Consider the following 24,914-nt stretch of genomic DNA (forward strand, 5'->3'; position numbering starts at 1 on the left):
CAGGGCACCCGTAGAATCCAGGGCCTTGGACAGAGCGGTGGGCCTAAGCAGGCAAGGCCTGGGGAGCCAGAAGCAAAGCAGGATGTTTCCAAAGTATGTTTTACCGAATCCTGCTTCTTCTGGCTCATTCTATTTTTTTAAAGATTTTATTTATTTATTTTTTCATCAGAGTCACACAGAGAGAGAGAGAGAGAGAGAGAGAGAGTCAGAGACACAGGCAGAGCAAGAAGCAGGCTCAATGCAGGGAGCCCGACACAGGACTCCATCCCGGGTCTCCAGGATCACACCCTGAGCTGAAGGCAGGCGCCAAACTGCTGAGCCACCCAAGTGTCCCATTCTGGCTCATTCTAGATGTGCTAGGAATTAGCATAGATCTGTTTGCAAAGTATAGGGGGCCAGAGATTTCTACCCTGCTGCCCACTTCTGCTCTTTCTTTCCTCCAAAGAAGTAAGCATCCATCTGGGGGACAGATTCCAGATTTCAGGGGACGTCTTGCCAGTGGGTGGGGGCAGCATGCGCCTACCAGGGGCTGCACACATGGGACCGCCTGCCAGCACCCACTGCCCGTCCTTTCTCTCTCCCTCTCTCACTTGGTGGGAGAAAGAGGCTGTTCGGCTGAGGCTTTCTGTTGGGCATAGCTGTCCTCTCACATGGGGCACGGTGGCCCAGATAAGGCCTGGCATGGACTGCAAGAGCCCACTGGGGAGTCCCCTGTCTCTTCTCTTCCTGCCCTTAAGCAGCAGGCAGACCCAGGCCACCACTCAGCTGGGCAATGACATAAATGTGCCAGTTTCTCTTGCTTAGAAGCACAAGGTCTTTGGCATTTCTCAGGGGTACTCCCATCAAGTTTACAAGCAAGTCTTAGTTTGCAGTATCCTGTGTTAGCCCAAATAACAATAAGCTGGAATTTTAGCTTGTATCTCCCACCATCTTGTTTTTCTCTATATTCACTAGAGAATCAATCTCCCTGAGATAACAGATCCTGGACCAAGACCATCTATGCCCATCAGAGAGTCCCTGGTCCCTAACACAGGGGTAGAGTTGTTTTCTTTCTCTTCCCTATGACCTATGGGATAAGATTCTGGCCTCCCTCCTTTCTCTGTTTTCCCACCAAACTTAGGGCAAGTAGGTGGTAATCTCTGAAGGCCGGTCAATGCTTTCTTTCTACCTGAAAAATTCCTCTCCACTTTGCTAAGCATGCTAAGATCTGGTACTTGGGATCAGGAAAGTGAACTGCAGAGTCCTGATCACAATCCAGTGCTTTTCCCCTGCTTGCCAAAGTCTACCAAACTCCTATCTTTGAACACTAATGGGATGTCCACTACTTATATGTCCAGGGAGATCAGATAACCAAGCTCATATTGGTCAAATTTCTGCAAAGATTCATTGCCCACAATTCATTCTCTGATACCAACTTTTAAGCAGTTAGAGTTTCAGGGTATGAGTACCAAAGCTGACACCCAGGCAGGAAATCAATTTCTTAGACGTATACTGGGTAACTCCCAGCATTTACAGGAAGGCCAAAGACTGGGGATAAGCAAATAAGCAGTCTGGGCAGTAAAATCCCCAGCCCAGGCCATTCCACGGCCCTTGGGCACATGGTGCGCGGCCATTGATTTGGCAAATACGTTCCTTCCATTCTGGTTAGAAAGGAGGATCAGAAAGTTTGACAGAAAAGAGCATTCATTTACAGTTTTGTCTTGGGGTTATATTAACTCACCTGCCTCTTGTCATAATATCGTCCAAAGAGATCTGGATCCACCTGGACATCCCACAGAACATCACACCGATCGATTACCTTCATGACATCATGGTGATCAGACAGGACGAACAAGAGTTGGCCAGCACACCTGCTAAGGAGGAATAAATTATTGACCCTCAACAACAGAGGTGACTCTCAAAAGCATTATGACGACCCCAAGAAGCCACACATCAAAATGCACATATTGTATGTTTTTCATTTATGTAAGACTTTGATACAGACGAAAAGAGTCTGTAGTATAGGAAGCGCATGAGTGGTTGCCTGATGCCGGGGTGGGGGAGGAGGCTCTCTGCCAAGGATACAAGGGAACTTTCTGGAATGATGGAAATGATCTGTATCTTAATTGTAATTATGATTACATTTGCTAAAACTCATCAAGTTAAATGTACACTTAAGATGAATGTGTTTTATCCCTCAATAAAATTGAGCTAAAAAGGAATTATACATAATTTTAGTAAATTCTCAGTACGTATGTCATTGAAATAACAGCTGAAGTTTTCCCATTATTCCCAAGCATGTGTTGCTTAGATAAAAACATCTTTTATCTTTATTCACATCTTTTTCCAGTTTAATCATTTCTGTCCAATCTGGCGTTTATGTTTCCACTCCTGCCGTTTTTTTGTTTTTATTTTTCCTTTGCCTAATCTATCTCTTGGCGGGTCTAAAGGAGGAGATTCTTGGTTCCAGGCTGGGATGTCCAATGTCCATGAAAGGGTTTTCCAGAGTAAGCGGAGGGCTTAACGTAAATGAGGTGTGACAGCTGGGGTCCAAATCCCTCTCAGTGCCCACGTCCCTGCACTGCACAGTGCTGTGTGCTCTGGAGTGCTGGGGCACCACAGCACCCTCCCCTCAGCAGTGGGCATCACGTTGACTCCTGGGCCTCCTTCCATTACCATGGACCTCCTGAGGCTCCTAGGCTTCTATCATCCTTACAGTGGTGACCTACCAGCACCAGGGCTGGGCCTGTTGCTCTAGAATCTGCTCAGCCATGCTGGTGCCTCCATAGCAAGCGTGGAAGGGCTCTCATTCAAACAGGTGAACCTTCGTTTCAAGGCTTCTTAGACCCCAGAACTGTTTTTCCCATCTTTTTTTTTTTTCCCCCGAGGAGCATATGGATGTCCTGGTAATGGGTACTCATGGGTATAACACATTTGCTAATTATTGATTTAAATAAAGTTAAACAAATTTCTATGTTATGGGGTTTCTCAGAGACCTTACATGCCAGTGTACATAAGGAAATCTTTAAAGGGTGTGTGGAGGGGATATATTGCTTTCCCTGAAGTGACTGTTCTAGTGTCTTCTCTCAGCCCTGGCTCTGCCTTAGACCTGACTTCACATCCCCAGCCCTCAAATGCCTGCCTGGCCCCTGGCCACTTTCCTGCCCAGAGGTCCGCCTACCTCTGCATGACTTCAGATTATATTCAAGTTCCCTGTAATCTCAACTTTCTTAGGCAATATTTTTATCCTGACAAATTATGGGCATTTCTGAGTCCCCTCCCCTCCCCTTTTGCTTGTTTTTTAAAGCTTGATGATTTCTAGTAAATTTGTTCAGTCGTATAAGCGTCACCACAATTCAGTATGGGAACATTTTCATTCCCCCCGCCAAAAAAAAAGTACAGAATAAGGGCAAGTCCTGGGGAAGCAGAAGTGAGAAGGGAAACACACAGATAGTAGATTCCCAGTACAGCTCCTGTGGCCCCTGGGGCTGGACCCCTATGCCTCCTCCCCTCCGCTCGCCCCTCCCCAGGCTGGTCTGGATGGCAGCGCCCCCACCTCCCCCAAACACCCCAGGAACCTCACAAGTGTCCTGACGGAGATGGAGGGAGGCTCAGGCACGGTCTTCAGCTTCCTGCACGATGTGCTCCAAATACTTTCACTTTTCTTTTCTCCGGAAGCCTGGCCCTCACTGCATGTGGCAAAGCACAGACTTCCTGTTTCACCCACTGGCATCTCCCTGCTGTTTTCTCCGTCTTCCAAGAGTGATCCCAGGGCCCAGCCTCTGGACTGGTGAAAGGGGAAAGAGCAGATGGCAGACCACCTAGCATCCAGGTGGGTTTTTGTCTCAGCTGCTTTATTCTTCATTTTTTTGGTGGTTGGGCTCTGATAGTTAATTTCCTGGCAGCAGCTACAGGGTGGAACTCAACTATTGAAACTGTGAGCCTCTCTCTTTGTAAAATATTGTCTTCCAAAGATAGAGAGGCATGTGGGATTTAACCAGAGACTCTGAGAAAGGGGGACAGACGTGGGAGTGGTGGAGGGAGCGGAGACACAGCTCAACTCTTTTTCCTCTAAATTTTAGCCCACTGTTGTGAATAGAACCGGGATTTGCTCTCTACTGTCCTCTTCTGTGCTCTGTGATTTACACTCTGCCCCAAATGGGCAATTAATTCAATTATTATCCATTGCCCAAGTGACTAGCAGTAGTTAGTGGAAAAGAGACAATAGGGAGAGAACATTTAATTTCCTCTCTAGTGAACCTTTTATATATTTTTCTTAAGCACATTTATAATTGCTTCCTTGAAATAAATTCCTAGAAGTGAAATTTGGGACTCAAGGAAATACATACTTTAGAACATTTGACCTTGATTGTTAAATTAGCCTCCAGAACGTTTGGACCTGTTTATAATCTCACCAGGAACATCTCTGATTATTGCTTTCATTCTTTATGTCGGACAATTTGATAGGTAAACATTATTAAGTTATCTTCTTCTGTGCTGTTCCAACTACTAGTGAATTGCCATGTTTTTTTATATATTTATTGCACACTTGACCTAATTGTTTATTGTCTGTCTGACTTTCTTTCTTTCTTTCTTTCTTTCTTTCTTTCTTTCTTTCTTTCTTTCTTTCTTTCTTTCTCTTTCTTTTTGAAAAATTTTCTACATGGATGTTTGTCTTTTGCTTATCCGTTTTTAAGACTTCGTTACATGATAAAAATCTGAACACTCACATATGAGACCCAATATCATGCACTAGTAAAAAATGGGGCTTTAGTCTGAAAAGCTCTACTTTGCCAACCTTGGGCTAGTTACTTAACCTCTCTGGGTCTTGCTTTCATTGTTGAGAATCATAACAGACGAATCATAACATAACATAACAGAGAATCATAACAGACTTGAGACGGAAGTACTCAATATTTCTGGTGGATATTATGTTCTGAATGCTGTTGTATAATTAATCATCCTAAATGTAACCCCAGGGCCCCTTCCTCTTCTTACCATGTGTTCACTCTGGCTTTCTCGGGCTCTGTGCTGATCTTTGCAGTATTCTTCTCCGTATCATGGATTCTATGTTATGGATGCTAGATTTCTCTTCCACCTGTTCTCAATCTTCCAGGATTTCTTCACTAGTACAATAAAATCCTTTATGGCATCTTTTCTTTTCCAGTACTGTTATGGTTTATCCTATTTTTACAATATGTTTATTTTTTACTGTCAAAGGATGTGGGAATGAGTAGGGAGAGGAGGGTTGCTCAATATACCACTGGGATTAGTCCTAGAAACAGTCATTAATTATAGCTTAATTTTCAATCTTACACAAAATGAAGTTGAAAAAATGAGATCTCTTGTTTTTTAAAAAAATCACTGAGTGATTGAACTTTTTGTTAATATTTCTCTTGACAATTTGTCAGGAATGTCATCTGAAGTTTTACACCTATTATAACTTATTGATATTTTCTTCTGGCCTATCAATGGCTAATTTTTATGTGTCGCATGAGCACGGGAATGGCGCATGTCTATTCTAGAGATATGAAATCGATACATATAATAAATCAGTTAAGTTACCTTTACTAGTTGTGTCTTTCACATCTCTCATGTCTGTTTATGTTTGGCCTACTTGTGTGTCAAAGATTGTAGGTGGTTTACTAAAGTCTCTACATATCAATTTTCCTCTTACTACTCATTATTGGGTGGTTCCTCTTTACAAGCTTTGCTGGTGTCTGCCTTAAGCTGACGCCCAGGCAATCTTAATAGTCAACATAGCTATGGACCATAGAACTTATGACCAAAAAACAAAACAAAACAAAACAAAACAAAACTTATGACCATAAAGGGCATACTTGTGAGATTTAGGGCAAGTTAGTAAACATCCCTATGTCTCAGTCTCCTCAACATAATGGGTACAATCATAGTAACCATCTTGCAAGGGTTTTGTGAAGATCAAATAAGTTTCTGCATGTGAAATCCTTAGAACAAAGTCTAGCACATAGGAAGTACTCAATAAATATTACCTATTTTTAATATGTTTACCAGCAGCCCCTTTGGGATTTTGGCATTATATTGCTGGTCATTTTCTGCCTCCATGAGGCATTGTCATTGCCTCTTGTGCCCATGAGCCTTTGAGGCGGGCATTGCTTTGCTAGTAGATTTGCTTTTGGGACCAGGATGCTGGTCTGAAGATACCCAATGAGTGCAAAAAGCAGCTCCCCAAGTTCCCAGAGTCTTCCCTCTCTTCCCCTGTATTTTTCATAGGATGCCCACCTTCACCAAGGCCACAGAAGAGACTCTTCACCAGCACTTTGTATACCAGAAGCTAGAGATTGCCTATGCCATCTACAAACCATTTCCCTTCCTCGAAGGCCTCCGAGACAATTCTATCATCACTGAGACAATGTACAGGGTGAGTCACGCTGCCTGCTTTCCCGTGGCAGCCCAGTCCCACCAAGAAGTCCCAATTATTGAAGTTTCAAACTACAAATGTCTAGTGCTTCTAGAGCTCGGAAGCCTAGTCCAAAATGTTCATTATCAGGGAAAAACAGGGTCACGGGGGCTGCCATACAGATGATCTCAACACAGGTAGCTTAAAACAAAAGAAACTTATCACCTCACAGTTTTGGAAGCCAGAAGTACAAAATCAAGGTGTTGGCAGGGTTGGTTCCTTCTAGAGGCTCTGACAGAGAATCCGTTTTTTGACTCTCCCACCTTCTGGTGGTACCAGAAATTCTTTGTGTTCCTTGGCTGGTAGAAAAAATCACTTAACAACCACTGTTTTAATCTCTACATCATCTTTTCCTTTCCTTGTCTTTTCCCCTTCTCTTCTTTTATAAGGACACTTGTCACTGTGATTTAGAGCCCACCTTCATCCAGGATAATCTCATCTCAAGATCCTAAATTAATTATATCTGCAAAGATCCTTTTTCCAAGTAAGGTCACATTTACAGGTTTCAAGTGGACATATCTTTTTGGAAGAGTGACACCATTCAACTCACAAGGCCACCCTCCCAATTCCTAAGAGCTTCTTGGGCAAAGTTCATTCAGATGTGAAGCAAGACAGGCATTGGAAGATATGGCTACATGGACAAAAAATGACATTCTTTTCATAATTTGGGAGGTTTTGTGCATTTCCTGAGCCTCAGGCTTAGGGAAGTACAACAATGGTTCAATGATCTTCTCCCCATCTTGGCTTGGTTGGCTCCAATCCCTTTTCAGGTCACAGCCTAGATGTCAATCCTCAGAGAGGCTTCCTTAACCCACTCACTCATCTAACCGATTTCTCAAAGAAATCTGTGCTTTCCTCTCATAACACTTCTCTCAATAGCAACCGGGCATTCTTTAATTTGTGCTTATTATTTAATGCCCATCTTCTCCTCCTGATAGTGTCTCTCTCTCAGTATGGATAGCACCATGTTGGTCTTATCCATTTCTATTTCTACTAAGGACTAGCCTAGTAGGTGCTCAGTAACTCTTATGCAGTCAATTCTCTCCTGCCGTGTTTCTCCTTTAGGCCAAGCTCTCATGAAGAGGAGTTCTCTGGCTGATTTCCCTGTGGCTAGAAGCCATTCAGGTCATCACCAGTCCGAGAGAGCGAACAGAGGTTAACAAGCAATCAGCAGAATTGCCACTTGCGACCAGCTAATTGGTTGCATTGCTACCGAGTTCTGCCCAGTCTTAGAGAATTTGCACAGTAGCAGCCTTTGACTCTCCTTTACTTCCCTAAAATTTCTCTCTTCCCTCAAATGTACCTAAAATAAGGTTCACAAAGCAGACTTATTTTAAAGAAGGCTAAGTTATTTATTCCTATGACTAACAATCCAAATATATGTGAAGTTCCAAAAGTAAACATGGGAACTGTGATTTCTCTATGTTAGAGTTTGACTGTATATTTGTATTAAATTCCTTCTTAAAAGAACAAAATATCATTCTTACAACTTAGAGAATGACAGATGTGTAATAAACTTCCATTCCATTTTATAGCCATTTATAATAATCCTCGATTCCATTTTTTAAGGAATCCATGGAAGCCTATAGAAATAAGGTCCCCATACCCAGAGTGGTGTACAACATCCTCACTCACCTGGAGAAGACCTTCAACCTGTCATTTCTGAAGATATTGTTCAGCCAAATTAACCTGTATGAATACCCCACCCTGAAGACAATTCTCAAGGGCTTCAAAAATGGTATGAGGCTTCTTGAATATCTTTTGGGCTATAAAAGCATGCTGGAAGCTGCTGTGCTCAAAGTTTGGGTTGGCTTTCAGCCCCGTAGAATTATGAACTTCAAATGTCCAGTTCTCTGAGAAGATAGGGAGTGTACTCTCTCATGGGTGAACCAGGAAGAGCAGCCTCTGGCTCCAGTTCTCTAAGAGGAGTTTCTAGAGGACACATTTCTGTCTTACCTGTTCTATGAAGTGAGGGAAGGTTGTACCGTTTACCCCACTGGACAGTCTCTAGGGAAATGTAGTTGCAGAGACTCAGTCTGGTAGAAGGATAAGGAGAGCCAGAGGGGAAGAGAAATGAACAGGGATGGATAATAAGTATCTTTTTTTTTTTTTAGTCCTTACTATGTACTAGGCATCATCTCAAGCGCTTTCTATGATTATCTCATCTTTAAAACAATCCTGTGAAGTCGGTATTATCCCCATCCGACATATGAAGAAATCAAAGCTCAGAATATCTTTCCCAAAGTTCCTTGTCTGTTAAGAGCAGAGCCAGCTGCCCTCCTTGGGTTTCCCAACCCCAGCTCCTGAGTTTTCCATCCTTCTTTTAAACAAAGACGGGTGGAAGGGAGAGTGTAAAGCTGGAGGACAAAAAAAAAAAAAAAAAAAAAAAAAAGCTGGAGGACAGAGGAGAGGGAGCTTAAGACAGAGAAAGTAAAAGAAGGAAGCAGAGCTTGAAGTGCATTGGGAATAAAAACGAGCTGGATAAATAAAGAGCAGGAGAGAGAGAGCAAGCACAGAGCTGGGAAGGAAGAAGCCAGGGCAAAAAGAAGAGGTGATACAATCACTTTAGGTTTAAGGACACACACTTTGGCTGAGGCACATGGTTCACATATCTGAGAACAACAGGAAGAGGACCAGTAGATCACATTGCACTGTGACATTTTGTTAATGGGGTCACCACTGTTGATGGCAAGAATTGCCTACCCCCAAAAAGAAATGACTTCTTGAGCTAAAGAGGCAGCAAAAGAGAAAAGCGCCCTTCCAGGCAGGCACAGGTGCACTTGAGCCCGTGCTCCTGGCAGCATCAGGGGGGCACAGGGAGGACTGGGTTCTCAGAGGCCACATTGAGTCAGTGGGAAAGCCAGAGGCACCATAAACAGCATTGCCCCGCCCTAGCCCAGCTGGTGCATCCTTCTGGATCTGCAGCCCTCTGTTTTTGTCGTAGGCCCCGCTCCAAAATCTCACCTTACTTTCCTTTTTCTGTTCCCTGATTAAGAAAACTTCTGAAATAAATGATAGAGAAGAATCCCAAGAGAAACCCGGCCTTGGAAAGAATGACATGTAGGAAGCCAAAGGGCCTGGAGTATTGAGGAGGGAGAGGAAGTTTGGTGTGGCCCATCACAGGTTGCAAGGCAGGAAGGCACAGAAGCTCGATCTGCAGAAATGAGCAGAAACCAGAGTAGAAAGGATGCAGCCTGTGAAGGAATTTCTATTTCATCTTATTTGCTACAGGGAGGTGTGATGTGTTTATTTATTAAAACAGGAACATGTGTTGACATTATAACATTATACAACACTGTCTAAATTCTGAAACCAAAATTTAAGAAAAGCTAAAGAAGATGAAATCCCTGAGTACGAAGTCAAACTCAGCTTTATGTGTGAAACGACTTTGGTATTAAATCAGAGTCGAATGCCCAGATTAAACACATAGACTAGAAAGGAGCCACTGAAGGATGATGCTGGTGATGAACCGGTTCTCCATACCTGGAGGAGCGGGGGAGGAGGAAGATGGACTACTGCATGCCCCTGACCCTTTGGAGGTCCCCCACAAAGAAATTCCCTAATAATTCTGAGTATCCAGGGTGTTGACGTGTGTTCCTTCACCAATTGCAGCTGTCATTTCCTACCGACAACGGAACAGAACTGTGCCCACACTCCTCGAAGCCCCAGCCTACCCAGCAGAAGGGCGCTCCCTCCAGACACTGCTGCCGTTGCTGCCTCCCCAACACCCACCCCATGCACCCAGTGTCAGTGAGCCCAGCACGTCCACACAGCACAGAGCTGAGATCTTGGGCGAACCATCCAGCCCTCCTGGCCCTGCTGCGGCTCTCCCCCAAGCCACCCAGGAAAGAAGGATCACTCCAGGTGAGGACCACACCTTGTCCATCACCTGTGCCTCCCCTGCATAGGGTACCTTGGTCATATCTAGAAGCCTAGGGTTCCACCTTTTTTGTTAAACTGGTCCATCCCATGTGCCCACCTACCACACACAGTCTTTTCCAAGAAGGACGATGGGCACTGCCCGGGGCTTGAGGAAAGCCTAGAGGCCAAACACCTGCTTCCCACCCCTGGAACAGCCCAACTCTCCACCCTGAGGCCTCAGTGCTTCTGTGTTAGCTGTTTTTACCATTTGCTTTCCTCCCTGACACTCTGTCCCTGTACCCTGTAATGATTTTTCTTCCTCTCTTCAATGACCAATGACAACTTAACATCCCAAATAAATGAAGACGAAGACGAAGACTCACAAGAGATCCCCAGCACGCCTCCTGACACTGTGCAAGGTAATATTGCTTGGGGATGATTTAGTTCAGTTCAAAGTGGGTATGAGGGGCAAACATGCACCTGCCAACCCCAAGGCTTGTGGTAGGATCCCAGGGAGAAATAATTGGGTGTGACAAAGAAAAAGAAACAGAGGGACAGATGCACCAATTCAGCACAGGATTACCTATCAGGGATGCTTCCACAACCAGTTTGATGCTATGATGTCCAGCTCATAACAGTGTTCTGAGTGGACACATCACTTGTGCAATACACCCCTCTTTGACCACTACTCAATCATTCACCCTCTGATTACAGGGGCCTTTCAGTTTCAATCACATTCATTTTTATGGGGTTTGGATTCTAATTATAATGTTATTGAAATTATTAGAAAAGATGATTAAACATTGAAAGATCTGCTGATTGAAAGATCTGATAAAACGCTGAAAGATTTGGCTTCCAAAGTTGTGTTTCTTATTTCCCCCCAAGTATCATTATTAAGGACTTTTGATTACATTAAATATAACCATGGAGTATTATTGGGCACTGTCAAAAATGGCATCATAAATTCTGAGCTCTCCAATACTGAGGCATAAAGGGCCCCCCATGGTCCAAATGTTTTCTTCAGTCCTCTAATACACACCATCCAAATAAGATGGACATAATCATGAAGCCAATAACAATGGAAGATCCCTTCTTCTAGATTACCAAAAGAAGGAATGAATTAAATTCATTCATTGTATCCTACACTGTATCCTACAACTGAAACTAGTATAACACTGTATATTAACTACATTAGAATTAAAAAAATTTTTTTAGGGCAACCTGGGTGACTTGGCGGTTTAGTACTGCCTTTGGCCCGGGGCGTGATCCTGGAGACCCGGGATCGAGTCCCACGTCGGGCTCCCTGCATGGAGCCTGCTTCTCCCTCTGCCTGTGTCTCTGCCTCTCTCTGTGTGTCTCTCATGAATAAATAAATACAATCTTTTAAAAAAATGTTTTTAATAATAAAATAGAAAAAAATTAGTAAGCAGCTAGTTGAAGTTGAAAGGAAATAACCCTTGACTCTCCCCATCTATCCCACCCTTACCAGGCTCTGGTGTTCAGTGGGCCTCCATCGTTTTTCGTGGCTGGAACAGATTGTTTCTGTTCCTCCTCCCTCTGGTCCCTGTTTGCTAGTTCTGGGATCTGAAATTCCTCTTCTTCCTCTGCTCAATGTCTGGTAATAACCTGAGCCCCCAAACAAAAGATAAAGAAACGCTCAAAGAGATGCCCACCAGGCCCTGTGTCAGGTAATTTTGATGTGGACAACTACTGTCTGCCTTACTTTCCATGTCTACCAAGAGGAGAGGCCATTCGGGTCTCCCTCGAGACAGGGTTCTCCTTGCTACTCTGCACCACCCTCTTCACCCAGCTCCCAGCTGTCCACTCAGACCCCCAGGAGCTTGGACAGGCAGGAAATCCTAGGAAGGACAAGGGAGATGAGTCTGGGAAAGGTAGACTCAGAGCAAGAGCACAGAAGATGAGGGTCAGAAGCCCCACGGGTACCCAGTGGGCCTGGGCTGCAAACATCACTAGGAGATCTGCTAAGCAAGAGCTTTCACCACCATGAGGGCATGTGACAGGAAAGGACACAGGACTGAGGCAGAGCAGGACTGCATAACTCACCGTGCAACCTGAGGTCACTGCAAGAAGGTAAAGTTCAAAACTGCTCCATCCAAACGCAGAGCAAACAAAAACACACAGTGTGGCCCTGACACTGAACTGGCAACCCAGATGTGGATGGTTCTTTTTCCCAGCCCTCACCCTGACTGTGGGCAAATTTCACCTTCAACCCTAGTCATTTCTGTATCGTTTCGATTTGTGAGAGTTGATATGATTAAAATAATTTGAAATGCAACAATTATTTCAAATGTCTAATGACCGCTTGCCATCTGCCTCAACGACCTACTCTTAAGCAGACCAAAATTTGAGATAGGTCACATGGCACCGTATAAGCAGGAAGAAGGTGCCAGTCTTACTTGAGATTTATTATGGCCTCCAACCCTTCTGTTCTTGGGGCACCAAAAACTAGAACTTTGTATTTATCTGCTATTAACACGTGGTCGTGGTAGCAAGTAGAGGTTAGCTCCTGCGTTCTCAGTTCTTGTACACAGAAATACATACGGCTCTTAGCTTCCTTCACTATTTTTCAAGGTGAAGTAATGACAAAGGGAGCAGTTCAAAAATATCCATTCACAGACCTGTAAGCAGTAGCGTGTATTTTTCATATGACGAAGACGTTCCCTTTCATTGAAGCCACCAGAATTCAAGGTCAGCACCCACACTGCTCAGAGCCTCATTCCTTGCATGAGGGTTGCTGAGAGCCCTTGTTCCTCTTTTCAAGTGAGCAAGAGGAACCTTTTGAAACAGGTCAAACTGAGCCCTCCTCTGCGGGGCAGTTGCTCCCTGATTCACTGGGATAGCCACACAGGTAACTCTGATGACAAACTGATCAAATCAAGGCAGGGCCAGGAGCTCCAGGGGTTGGCAGCTCCCCAGCCTCAGCACCCTCCTGCTCTCCCCTCAGCTCCCTCGGGACTTTTCCTTCAGCCTGTTCCAAACTCTGAACCAAATTCTCTTTTGTTAGTGATAAGAGATGACTCTCCTGAACCAAATGACCCCAAAGAGCTCCAGGAGGCATCCAGCACACCTCCCAACAAGAAAGGTAAGGAAGGATTGCCTTTCTCCCATAGGCATCGGGAGCAGGAATTTGGAGCTGTTTTCTGCTTTTCTAATCATATTTTGCCGGGAGCACCCACCATGGGATTATAGTCATGATGCTCTTGACAACTTGTTTCTTCAGTTCCCACTCACTGCATCTCCCTTGATGGTCTCCATGAAGATTCTAGGGAAACAAGAAGGCGTTGAGGGCCATTGAAATATGTACTTGTTACAATTGTCTGCTCTGAAATCACCAAGGTCTCCTTCACCCACAACTCTTTGGAGGGTTAGTCGTACCTCTTTAACTGAAAGCTGGTTCCCCGAGAGGACACTGCTTCTTCTTAAGACAGGGCTGCAGACTCTGCTATCACTCATGGCGAAAGGCAGTGTGGATATCTACCACTTGCTACCCAGCCAGCCCCTTGCTCCTCCATCCTCTACTTTGAGGCTTAACCATTCGAATGAAAGATTCCCTCCCTTTTCATCACTATCATCCCAGACTTGCCCTCAATTCCTCAGCAGACCTCAAAGGCTGATATAGAATTTTTCTGCTAGTGCAAGTCTTGCCACCATCCTGGACACCTTCGACATACACAGCAATGCTTCCCTGGATCTTTCCCAGTGACTTTTTCCTGCACTGATTCTTGACCTTCTGCACCCAAAGGCAACGCATCAACCTTCTATTTGCTGAAGTCTGGCTTAACTTCCCAATAATTAACTAATTAATTATTTAAAAATTAATTCAAGGGGTACCTGGGGGGCTCAGTCAGTTAAGCCTCTGACTCTTGATTTTGGCTCAGGTCATGATCTCAGGCAGTGGGATCAAGGCCCTCATTGGGCTGCACATGGGTCCAGAGCCTGTTTGTCCCTCTCTCTCTGCTCCTCTCTTGCTTTCACATGCATTCTCTCTCTCTCTCTCTCTCTCTCTCTCTCAAATAAATAAATAAATAAAATCTTTTTTAAAAGTTAATTTGAAAGTATCCCTGCCTGATTTCTTCCTTACAATTTGTTCTCTCTGGAGCTGTCCTTCAACCTCACTTGGATAACCAGTCCATTGGCTTTCCTCTTGTCTGGTTCATTATATGCCTCTCTTCATGCCCCTCCATAACAGGTTAGAGTCCACAAACCATCGCTTCAGTAACCTCTTGCTGATACGCTAATCTGCCTTCCTCTTTCTGTCTTTTCCTAGAACCCTCTGGCAGGTCTTGGAGGGACCTGTTATCTGCTTTCTGCACACTGCGTCTGAGGCAGGCCCTACTGGGGAGAGCCACACAGCAGGGCAGAGTACATAGGCTGTGTCTTCATGAGTTCCAAGTAAATGATCCTCCCACACTGCATGACAATTCCACAATGATCCTTTCCAACCCTGAGCTTTTTCTTCAAAATGCTGACCTCCCTCCTCCAGGGCACTTCCCTTTTCTTGACAGATTACTTTTCCTCCTACTTCCTAGAAAGGCATCATATAGGAATCCCCTCAGTTCCTGCTACCAACCTGCAAACTCCAACTGTATCTGTCCCCTCCTGTCTGGTGACTTCTTTCTCTCTATGGCAATCCTTCCACCTCACCTAATGGTGTCCATGATCCCTTCTCTCTCCTGAGAATTCAGCATTTCCGTGTCACAGGATCTGCATTCAGCCACTGCCCGAGCCTGCCATAGCTCATAAAAGGAGCCTCCTCTTGATCCTCAGCTCACTTTACCTGCTTCCACAGCTCTCTCTTCCATTTCACAACCAAACTGCTAGCAATGAGTTAACTAAACTCATTGTCCCCATCTCGTCATGTGTCTCTCTCCTCTACCACATTAGAATTTCTTCTCCCAAATGCTCTGCATCACTTGCCATCAGGGAAATACAAATCAAAACCACAATGAGATACCACCTCACACCAGTGAGAATGGGGAAAATTAACAAGGCAGGAAACAACAAATGTTGGAGAGGATGTGGAGAAAGGGGAACCCTCTTACACTGTTGGTGGGAATGTGAACTGGTGCAGCCACTCTGGAAAACTGTGTGGAGGTTCCTCAAAGAGTTAAAAATAGACCTGCCCTACGACCCAGCAATTGCACTGTTGGGGATTTACCCCAAAGATTCAGATGCAATGAAACGTCGGGACACCTGCACCCCGATGTTTCTATCAGCAATGGCCACAATAGCCAAACTGTGGAAGGAGCCTCGGTGTCCATCGCAAGATGAATGGATAAAGAAGATGTGGTTTATGTATACAATGGAATATTACTCAGCAATTAGAAACGACAAATACCCACCATTTGCTTCAACGTGGTTGGAACTGGAGGGTATTATGCTGAGTGAAATAAGTCAATCGGAGAAGGACAAACAGTGTATGTTCTCATTCATTTGGGGAATATGAATAATAGTGAAAGGGAATATAAAGGAAGGGAAAAGAAATGTTGGGAAATATCAGGAAGGGAGACAGAACATAAAGACTCCTAACTCGGGGAAACGAACTAGGGGTGGTGGAAGGGGAGGAGGGCGGGTGTTGGAGGGGAATGGGTGACGGGCACTGAGGTGGACACTTGACAGGATGAGCACTGGGTGTTTTTCTGTATGTTAGTAAATTGAACACCAATAAAAATTAATTTAAAAAAAAAAAAAAGAATTTCTTCTCCCTCATTACTCCATGAAGTAGCGTCACATAAAGTCACCAGTGACCGCCTTGCCACTGTGGTCTGAAGACCAAAATTGAAAGCTGAAATTTGTTAAAATATAAAGTTGGCAGATCTATGTCTGTAGCCATGGATAGATGATCTGTACTCTTTCTTTCTTAGGAAAGAAAAGAAAAAGAAGTATCTGGTCGACTCCAAAAAAGAGACGCCAGACAAAAAGCCTCCCAAAAGGTAAGACAAGAAAAAGGAGGTCAGAGGCTGCAGACAGCTCATGCTTGTAAGTCAAGGTGTGGGAAGTTGGATTTTATTGCAATGAAATGAGGAGACATCGAAGAGGTCTAATCAATGAAGTGGCATGATCTCACTTTACATTTGACAAGAACAATTGTGGGGCTGGGTAAAGAATAAATTGGAAACAGAATAGAATGGAAGCAGGGCAACCGTTTGCAAGGGTTCAACTTGCCACTCAAGTTGACAGAACTCTGCTTTCAGATCTGGCAGTGGAAACAGAAAGAGGAGAGCCAGCTCAAGACCAGCTTGGAGGTAGCATTGACAGGCCTCAATAAATTGGAAGCTGGGGAGGAGAGAGAAGTTAAGTCTTGCTCTTCAGTGTCTGGCTTGAATGGCTGGGTGAATGGTGGCATACGTTGCTTAGAGAAGATGCAAATAATTGGGGGGAATCTTTAAGTTTTCCATTTTTGACTGCCCATTTCAAGATTTGCGCTAGCTGTCTATGCCCTTGTGCCATGCCAGGTGGAGCTTTGTCAAAAACCGTGAAGTGTCTGACATGGTGCCCCACTTGCATAGGCACATTCTTTACATATAGGACCACAGCAGAAACCCCAAGTGTATGGGTCAGGGGAGAGAATTCCTTATTGATACTCATCACCAGCTCAATAGCCAGAGTAACACCGCAGCATCGACCCACCACATGCAGACCCATGGGCATGAGGAGAGAGCTGATGAAATCGCTCCAGGAGGCAAATGATATCCCATAGACAAGGGACAGGGAATGATGGATTTTTCTGTTCACAGATGGAACAGGGGCAGCCATCCTGTTTCCCTCCCGAAAGGAGAAAAAAAAATGCTGCTTTGAGATAAGATTGAAACAATCCTGGGTCCTCACCCTAATTTTTTGAAATTTAAATGCCTCTTTCCAAGAGGCAGAGAAAGTCCAGGTGTCTCCAGCTTTTACTAAAGATGTCTCCAAGTTCTGGGCTTCGTCCCCTTTGATGTATAAATACCCCGTGGCGGGAGGGCTCCAGTCCTGGTACTTTGGGACTTAACCTAGGAAGCAAGCCCTCCTGTAGGCATTTAGCAATCTCAGGAGATGAGAAGTTTTATTATTCTTTTGGATCAGATGGCAATTTACTAGCTACAGATCTCATTCTCATGGTATGTGAAAAGCGGAATGTTTCTAGGGAAATGAAAGCAAGCATTCCCTATTTTTATTCTGTATACATTTCCACGTCTCAAGAGGCTAGGGCTTTTTACAGAAGCACAGAGAAATCAAGGGAGTTTAGTTTCCTCACAGTCTGCCAATCTGGCACTCAATTAAAAAAAAAAATCAGATCCAAAAATATAAGGCCTTGGCAAACTGAAGGCATCCAGGTCTGTGGGAAAGAGAACCCTAACCCTGACAACCCCCCAGCTCAGGCATCGCAAATCCTCTCTGTTCCAGCCTCTCACTCCATCTCGGGGCCCCTCAATCCTTCGATATCCGATATCTTGCACTCTCCCTACTAGAGGCACCCAGGGACACTTGGGTCCCTCCTTATCCACCCATAGGCCTCAGGAAGCTGGAAAGGTACTTGGAAACATTCTTCCAGTACCAAAACAGACCACTTGGCCTTTTTTTTTTTTTAAAGATTTTGTTTATTTATTCATGAGATACAGAGAGAGAGGCAGAGACAGAAGCAGGCAGAGGGAGAAGCAGGCTTATGCAGGGAGCCCAACATGGGACTCGATCCTGGGTCTCCAGGATCACGCCCTGGGTTGAAGATGGTGCTAAACCGCTGAGCCACCTGGGCTGCCCCCCTTGGCCATTCTTACTCGATGTGGCCACCTCCTGGACCAATACCACAGGGCCCAGGAAAGAAATCCCACCGCTCTGGAGGTCTGGTTAATTGCAACAGGTTGAACAGGCGTGAGAGCAGGTGGTGAGTCCAAGGGAGAAAGAAAGGTGCACACGAGAAAAAGTACATAATTGCAGACACATAGCAAGAGAAAAACAAGGCACAGGGGCACAGAGATCTCAAGTGAGGGCTGGAGGCATGGGAGGGAGAGGAGGAGCTTTACTGGGTGCCCCCCATGAAAACCATTCACAAATCACTATTTGGCCCAGGGAAAGCCTCACCTGGGCCCAGAATCCAAGAGAAGCTCCAAGTGGTGGATCAGACAACTCAAAGGAAGGGCGATTCAACCAAGAAGTCAAACTTCTTGGGGGGTCCAAAAGGCAAGCACTGAATGTGCCCAAACCTCTGGACCAGAAGGTAAGACAGTCCGCCCTTTATGCTCAGTGTGGGAGGGTCTCGCACGCAGCAGGCACAGCACTAGGTGGATGTGTAAAGGTAATAATAGGAGGAGGGAGAAGTGCAGAGAAAGATGGTGAGGTGTGTGTGACAAGAGAGAGCCAAGATCTGCTGCACTTGAGATTTTGTGCAGAAACAGCTCCAGCCACAGGGTATGGCTGACCTCAGCGGTGGCCTAAGGCAGCAGCTCTTAAAGTGTTTGGTCTGAAGACTTCTTTACACTCTTAAAAATTATGGAGGACCCTAAAGACTTTTTGTTTATGTTGTTTATATTTACCAATATGTACTGCATCAGAAATTAAAACCAATCATTGAAAAATATTTGTGTTAATTCATTTATAAGTAACAGTGATATACCAACTACCTGTTAACATAAATAACATCTTTTATGTAAAATAAAATATATTTTCCAAACACAAAGATTGGCGAGAGGACTGACACTATTTTACATTTTTAAAAATCTCTTACTGGCTAGCGGAGTCAAAGACTGCTAGATTTGTAGAGGTGCTTCTCTGCTTGACCGGTTGGGATACATTGCTTTGCTTCGTGAGGATCTGTAGTTTGAAAGAGTGGAGTGTTTTCACCATTTATTGAGATATCTGTGTATGCTTATCTTTGATATTATACCCAAAGTCAAGAAGGGTTGGTTTAAACGTTAGTTGTGAGGTGGCATCTGAAACCACATCAACGAACTTTTTATAATCTGTTGCAATGCAATGCATTATGCTGTCTTGCATTTTAAAAAGATTTTCTATTTATGCAGGATTTTATAATATCTTGGACATTTGGGAAATAGTGGTTCACTGACTTATACAGTGAGCTTGTAGCTCAATCACACAAGTATTTTTCTTGAGACATTCGTGCTTCAAGATGTAGCTAACTGCTACATATGGACTTCCCAGTTTTTCACATAGATTATTAAAAAGAGAGGTACTCAAGGGTAGAAATGTAATAAAGTTAATCATTTTAATTGGTTCATCAAGAACATTCTCTTTTTTTTTTTTTTTTTTGGTAGAGATTTATTTATTTATTCATGAGAGACAAAGAGAGAGAGGCAGAGACACAGGCAGAGTGAGAAGCAGGCTCCATGCAGGGACCCCGATGCGGGACTTGAGCTGGGACCCCGGGATCACCACCTGAGCCAAAAGCAGCCACTCAACCGCTGAGCCACCCAGGCATCCCCATCAAGAACATTCTTAAGTGAAACTGACCTTTTCTTTTCTTTATTTAATTTTATTTATTTTTTTCTTTTCTTTTTTTTAAATGGTCTGTTGTAGGGAAGACTGCATAAGGTTTAGGGACACTTGCTTTAATTTATACTATGGCACCAGCAGCTTTACCTGCCATAGCTCTTGCTCCATGTGAGCACATGTCAACATATGAAAGGCAAGGAACGTCTTAGTAAGGAAATGATTTTGACCTCAGAGATATCCTGAAAGGGTTCCTGGGATGCCCTAGGGATTCACGACCTCACTTTGAGCCTCTGGTCCCAGGACTCAGATGACTTCGCTGGATATCTCTATTGGCAGAGGACACTCTCCTGCCCAGCCTTGCTCTACTCCTCCCCAGAGTGCCAGACAGACCCAGTAGTAGAGTCATTCTCAGGAAGGGTTATGGAGACTCAAGCAAGACCTGGAACCTCCAGCCTTCACCAAAAATGTCTGTCCTGGGACCTCAGGACACTCCTAGGAACTTTCCAGGGCCATTTTCTGAGACCTGAAAGAAATGTCTTTCTTTCTTTTTTTTTTTTTTTTTCCAGAAATCAGTGATGACTATTCAGAAACAAATGAAGAAAAGAGAAGACCCCAGGAGCCGCCCGGCACACCACTAAGCATCCTGCATGGTAAAGATGAGGGATTGCAAGTCTCAAAGTGCAGTCTTCAGGAGCCCAAATTCAGAGCTTTTTGATTCTAAACCAACCCTTTTTCCATTATCACTGCCTTGAGGAGACCTCTTGGATATTTTTTCCTAACCATGAACACAACCTATGATATTTTAATACCACAAATATATTATATACCCATTTATGTTTGGATAGATAGATAATTATCTTGAGGAGGAATAAATGTCTGCCTATCTATATACTTCATACATAAAAAGAGTAAGATTCCCCACCCTAATCTCCAAACTAATTTTTTCAACCTTGGGACAATACTGCTGAATGTATTCTTTTTTTTTTAATAATAAATTTATTTTTTTATTGGTGTTCAATTTGCCAACATACAGAATAACACCCAGTGCTCATCCCGTCAAGTGCCCCCCTAAGTGCCCGCCACCCAGTCACCCCCACCCCCCCGCCCTCCTCCCCTTCCACCACCCCTAGTTTGTTTCCCAGAGTCAGGAGTCTTTATGTTCTGTCTCCCTTTCAGATATTTCCTACCCATTTCTTCTCCCGTCCCCTCTATTCCCTTTCACTATTATTTATATTCCCCAAATGAATGAGACCATATAATGTCTGTCCTTCTCCGATTGACTTACTTCACTCAGCATAATACCCTCCAGTTCCATCCACGTTGAAGCAAATGGTGGGTATTTGTCATTTCTAATGGCTGAGGAATATTCCATCGTATACATAAACCACATCTTCTTTATCCTGCTGAATGTATTCTAAATACATTCATGGTACTCTATTGCAAGTGTTCAAGCCATGGAACAAAATTTTTCCAAAGATCCAAATTTCCATGTTTCTCACTTACCCTTTCCGAGAGAATTGGGAAGAGAACAGCTCATCAGAAACACAAATATAATACTACAACCGAGCAGTTGCCACTGATGTCACTGTGGGCATGTGCCGACAAGTGGTGAGGTGAATCCACCCTCACAATCACTATGCCACAGTGCACATTTGCTACCGCTATCCTCAGGGGGAAAGAAAATATGAACATTTTTCTGTTTGTTGGCGATGTGTCACAAATTCACAGAATGCAACTCTCAAATGGCAAGTATTTATTGTCAGAAAGAATGGGTTGAATTTGACCCCCTTAAGGTACAAATAATCATTTTAACAGTTTCTCCCACATTGCACTAACTTATATAGTAATATTGCAAATTTTCTCATGGATATTTTCAGTTTATTTTTACAACAATCCTTAGAGAATGTTGAATAATGAATTCCAATTTTATAGATCAGACTGAGGCATGTAAAGGATGAGTGGGTTTTTCCAAGATTGTGGATAAAGGATGATGGCATAGGATGAGATGAGTGCCATGGCCCCCCTAGAACTCTCTTCAAGCCCCATCATTCCCCATTATAAAGGAAAGGATTGAAATAATACTGACAAAGCTTTGCCAACCCAATATTATCTGAAATGAGGTAGTCACAAAATTTAAAGCCCGTTTAAAATTACTTTCTTTCTCATTACTTTCTAGATCCAACAAAGAATGGAAATAAATCACCTTTGGGAAAATCTCCTGGGGAAAAGCGTAAGTGTAAAGAACCTATTTGGTTTCTGTTAGGGTGGATTTGATGTTACTTTTTTGGGTTGTTAATGCTCTTCCAGGCTACAAAAGACATCCTACACCATAAAAAGATTTGTGCTTTTTAAAACAGGGATTTATTTTTTTCAACACAGAAAATTTTCCACACTATAAAAGCAATAAGCAGCAGCCAGTAGGATTAGCTTGTTGTATGTGACAACAACCACCCTTCTCTTCAAAAACCAATGGCTGAAATAAGAGAGTTTATTTCTCTCTCCCACATGGAGGTGGGCAGTCAGGGCTGACACATGCACCTAGAGTCTCAAACTGTCATTAGTCATTGCACCACCATCCTCAGAGTGTGGCCCCTTCTCACTGAGGTCCAGCCAGCGAGTCTACAGTCCCACCAAAGGAAAGAGGCAAGGTCTGGTGGTGGGGTGGGGGGTCGGGGGGTGCATCTCTCCTCCATTGAAGGGCACTATCTGCAGGTTGCAGTTAGATATTCTGTTAATATCTCATTGCTAGGAGTGACCTGACTACACCTAACTGCACAGGAGGCTGGGAAATGTAATTTTTATACTCAAAGGACAAGTATCCAGCTCAAAATCAATACTTTTATTAATAAAGAGGAGTGAGACCAGAGAAAGCCAAACAATCAGCAGTTCAGGCCTTGCACACTGTAGTGGTGAGCATTGCTAGTGCTCTGCACTATTTCCAGTTCTCTTCCCTACCCTGGACACTGCATTTCCCAGCTCACTGCAAGGAGCTGGGAAATGCAGTGTCCAGGGCAGAGAATCAAGTCTTGAATTGGGCTCCCTGCTCTGCAGGGAACCTGTTGCTCTCTGCTGTTCCCCCAGCTTGTGCTCTGCTCTCTCTCTCTCTCTCTCTCTCTGTCAAATAAAGAAATAAAATCTTTTAAAAACAACAACAACACAGAGGTGCCACTGTGCAGCTCTCCATACCCTCTTCATCTGATTGTGGAAGAAGAAGGTGCCAGAGGACCAAGGCAGTGTGGGTCTCAGTACCACCATAAAGGCTGCTGGGAGCTTCCAAGTCCTGCAGGGGACTCTGTGTGATTAAGACATAACATTGTCAACATTTAGCCACCAAAATGTGGTTTTGTTTGTACAACAGCACAGCCTACCTTGTCTTATGTGATACAATGTTCCCAGTAAAATCCACAGAATCTGTACAGGAAGCTGTTAATCAGGAAGTGAAACTCTTATTTCATCTGCTTCTCCCACTTTATTTCTATACCTTAGAAATATGCATAGCTTTATCTTATTCTATATACATAGAAGCATCTACTATATGGTCTATAAACAGTTTTTTCATTGGGTATTTAATACATATATCTGCATATCAATGTTATGTTTTTCTTTCTTTTAGTTATATAGCACATTATTGTATAATTAGCAATTTAGTTTAAATAATCGCCTATATGATGGGCAGTTAGGTTATCTCCAATTTTAAATGAAAATAGAAATCAGGGCAGCCCAGGTGGCTCAGCGGTTTAGTGCTGCCTGCAGCCCGGGGTGTGATCCTGGAGACCTGGGATCGAGTCCCACATCAGGCTCCCTGCATGGAGCCTGCTTCTCCCTCTGCCTGTGTCTGTGCCCTCCTCTCTCTCTCTCTCTCCCTGTGTGTGTCTCTCATGAATAAATAAATAAAATCTTAAAAAAGAAAAGAAAATAGAAATCATGTATGTGTGTGTTTGTACCTTTGCACGTATATCCAGTAATTTCCTCAGAATTAATTTCTAAGTGTGAGATTACTTGGGTAGAGTCTGCATATCTTCGATTTCATCTTTGTCAGCAAATTGTTCTTCAGAAAATGCGATTGTTTACATTCCCTTTGACAATAGATGAGTGCTCATTTTCTATGTCCTCATCAACACTAAGTAGGATAAAACATTTTAAAGAACAGGGATCCTTAAAGCCAAACAACGTGGTGTTTTTTTTTTTTTCTTTTTTTATGATTACTGGTCTGAAGACAATTTTTTTCTTTTTTTTTTTTTAATTAATTTTTATTGGTGTTCAATTTACCAACATACAGAAAAACACCCAGTGCTCATCCCGTCAAGTGTCCACCTCAGTGCCCGTCACCCATTCCCCTCCAACACCCGCCCTCCTCCCCTTCCACCACCCCTAGTTCGTTTCCCCGAGTTAGGATGAAGACAATTTTTAAGTACATGTGTCACTTGTATTTCCTCTTTGAGTATTTTCAATTATGTTCTCTCCCATTTTCCTAGTGCCTATTTCTCTTTTGCTTTATCTAGTAAGGATATTAACTCTTTATATTTTACATATATTGCAATTTTCCCCATTTTTTTGTCTTAATATTATAAGGATGTTTTTGAAGTGTGGACATTTTTTATTTTTTAACCAGCCAAATCTGTTCATCTTTTACCTTTATGATTTTTGCCCTTGAGTTTTTAGCTAAGTAAATCTCTTTTGTTTTTGAAGATTTTATTTATATATTTGAGAGAGAGCATGAGAGAGAGCACAAGCAGAGGGGAGGGGCAGAGGGAGAGGGAGAGATTCCCCACTGTTAATAATTTGGTATATATATGACTTCTTTGTTCAATCGTTTTTTATTTCCAAGTAAAATGAAATAGTTTTTTACATAAATTTATTTATAAGGGGTGCCTGGGTAGCTCAGCAATTGAGTGTCTGTCTTCAGCGCAGGGCATTGTCCCAGAGTGCCGGGCTTGAGTCCCACATCAGGCAAGGAGTCTGCTTCTCCCTCTGCCTATGTCTCTGCCTCTCTCACTCTGCATCTCTCATGAACAAATAAATAAAATCTTTAAAAAATTATTTATAAAGTATTGACATCTCAAGCCTATAAATCAATATTTATAGCTATGAGATTATTTTTTTTCTGTTTTAGAAAAGAAGATAGAAAAATATAACCTGCCATCTTCAAAAAGAAGGCAGGGGCAAAAGCTCCCAAGAAGTAAGCAAA

General features: G+C 43.5%; 2 protein-coding genes across 26 annotated transcripts in view; one reads left to right on the plus strand and one right to left on the minus strand.

Annotated features, from left to right (window-relative positions):
• The window catches only part of LOC112925517 (nuclear body protein SP140-like protein), a 65,326-nt gene extending 61,599 nt beyond the window's left edge, over positions 1 to 3,727 (minus strand). For 8 of the 21 annotated variants that reach the window (XM_072719250.1, XM_072719241.1, XM_072719247.1 and 5 more), the window contains exons 1-2: positions 3,563 to 3,727; positions 1,721 to 1,850 (exon numbers count right to left, since the gene is read on the minus strand). In XM_072719250.1, the coding sequence (XP_072575351.1) occupies positions 1,721 to 1,782 (62 nt within the window). In that variant the 5' untranslated portion in view covers positions 1,783 to 1,850; positions 3,563 to 3,727. Of the gene's footprint in view, positions 1 to 1,720; positions 1,854 to 3,557 lie in introns of all 21 variants that reach the window. The other 13 variants (XM_072719242.1, XM_072719249.1, XM_072719239.1 and 10 more) reach the window with 4 other exon arrangements.
• The window catches only part of SP110 (SP110 nuclear body protein), a 42,552-nt gene continuing 21,312 nt past the window's right edge, over positions 3,675 to 24,914 (plus strand). For 4 of the 5 annotated variants that reach the window (XR_011994132.1, XM_026006286.2, XM_026006287.2 and 1 more), the window contains exons 1-9: positions 3,686 to 3,811; positions 6,232 to 6,379; positions 7,988 to 8,156; positions 10,031 to 10,282; positions 10,645 to 10,698; positions 13,305 to 13,382; positions 16,165 to 16,233; positions 20,293 to 20,376; positions 21,903 to 21,956. Coding sequence is in view for 4 of the 5 variants with exons in the window: in XM_026006286.2 (XP_025862071.1) it covers positions 3,789 to 3,811; positions 6,232 to 6,379; positions 7,988 to 8,156; positions 10,031 to 10,282; positions 10,645 to 10,698; positions 13,305 to 13,382; positions 16,165 to 16,233; positions 20,293 to 20,376; positions 21,903 to 21,956 (931 nt within the window). In the remaining variant the exon portion in view is untranslated. Of the gene's footprint in view, positions 3,812 to 6,231; positions 6,380 to 7,987; positions 8,157 to 10,030; positions 10,283 to 10,644; positions 10,699 to 13,304; positions 13,383 to 16,164; positions 16,234 to 20,292; positions 20,377 to 21,902; positions 21,957 to 24,914 lie in introns of all 5 variants that reach the window. The other variant, XM_026006290.2, reaches the window with a different exon arrangement.

Source organism: Vulpes vulpes, chromosome 9 (assembly GCF_048418805.1).
Source record: "Vulpes vulpes isolate BD-2025 chromosome 9, VulVul3, whole genome shotgun sequence".
NCBI classification, from domain to species: domain Eukaryota; kingdom Metazoa; phylum Chordata; class Mammalia; order Carnivora; family Canidae; genus Vulpes; species Vulpes vulpes.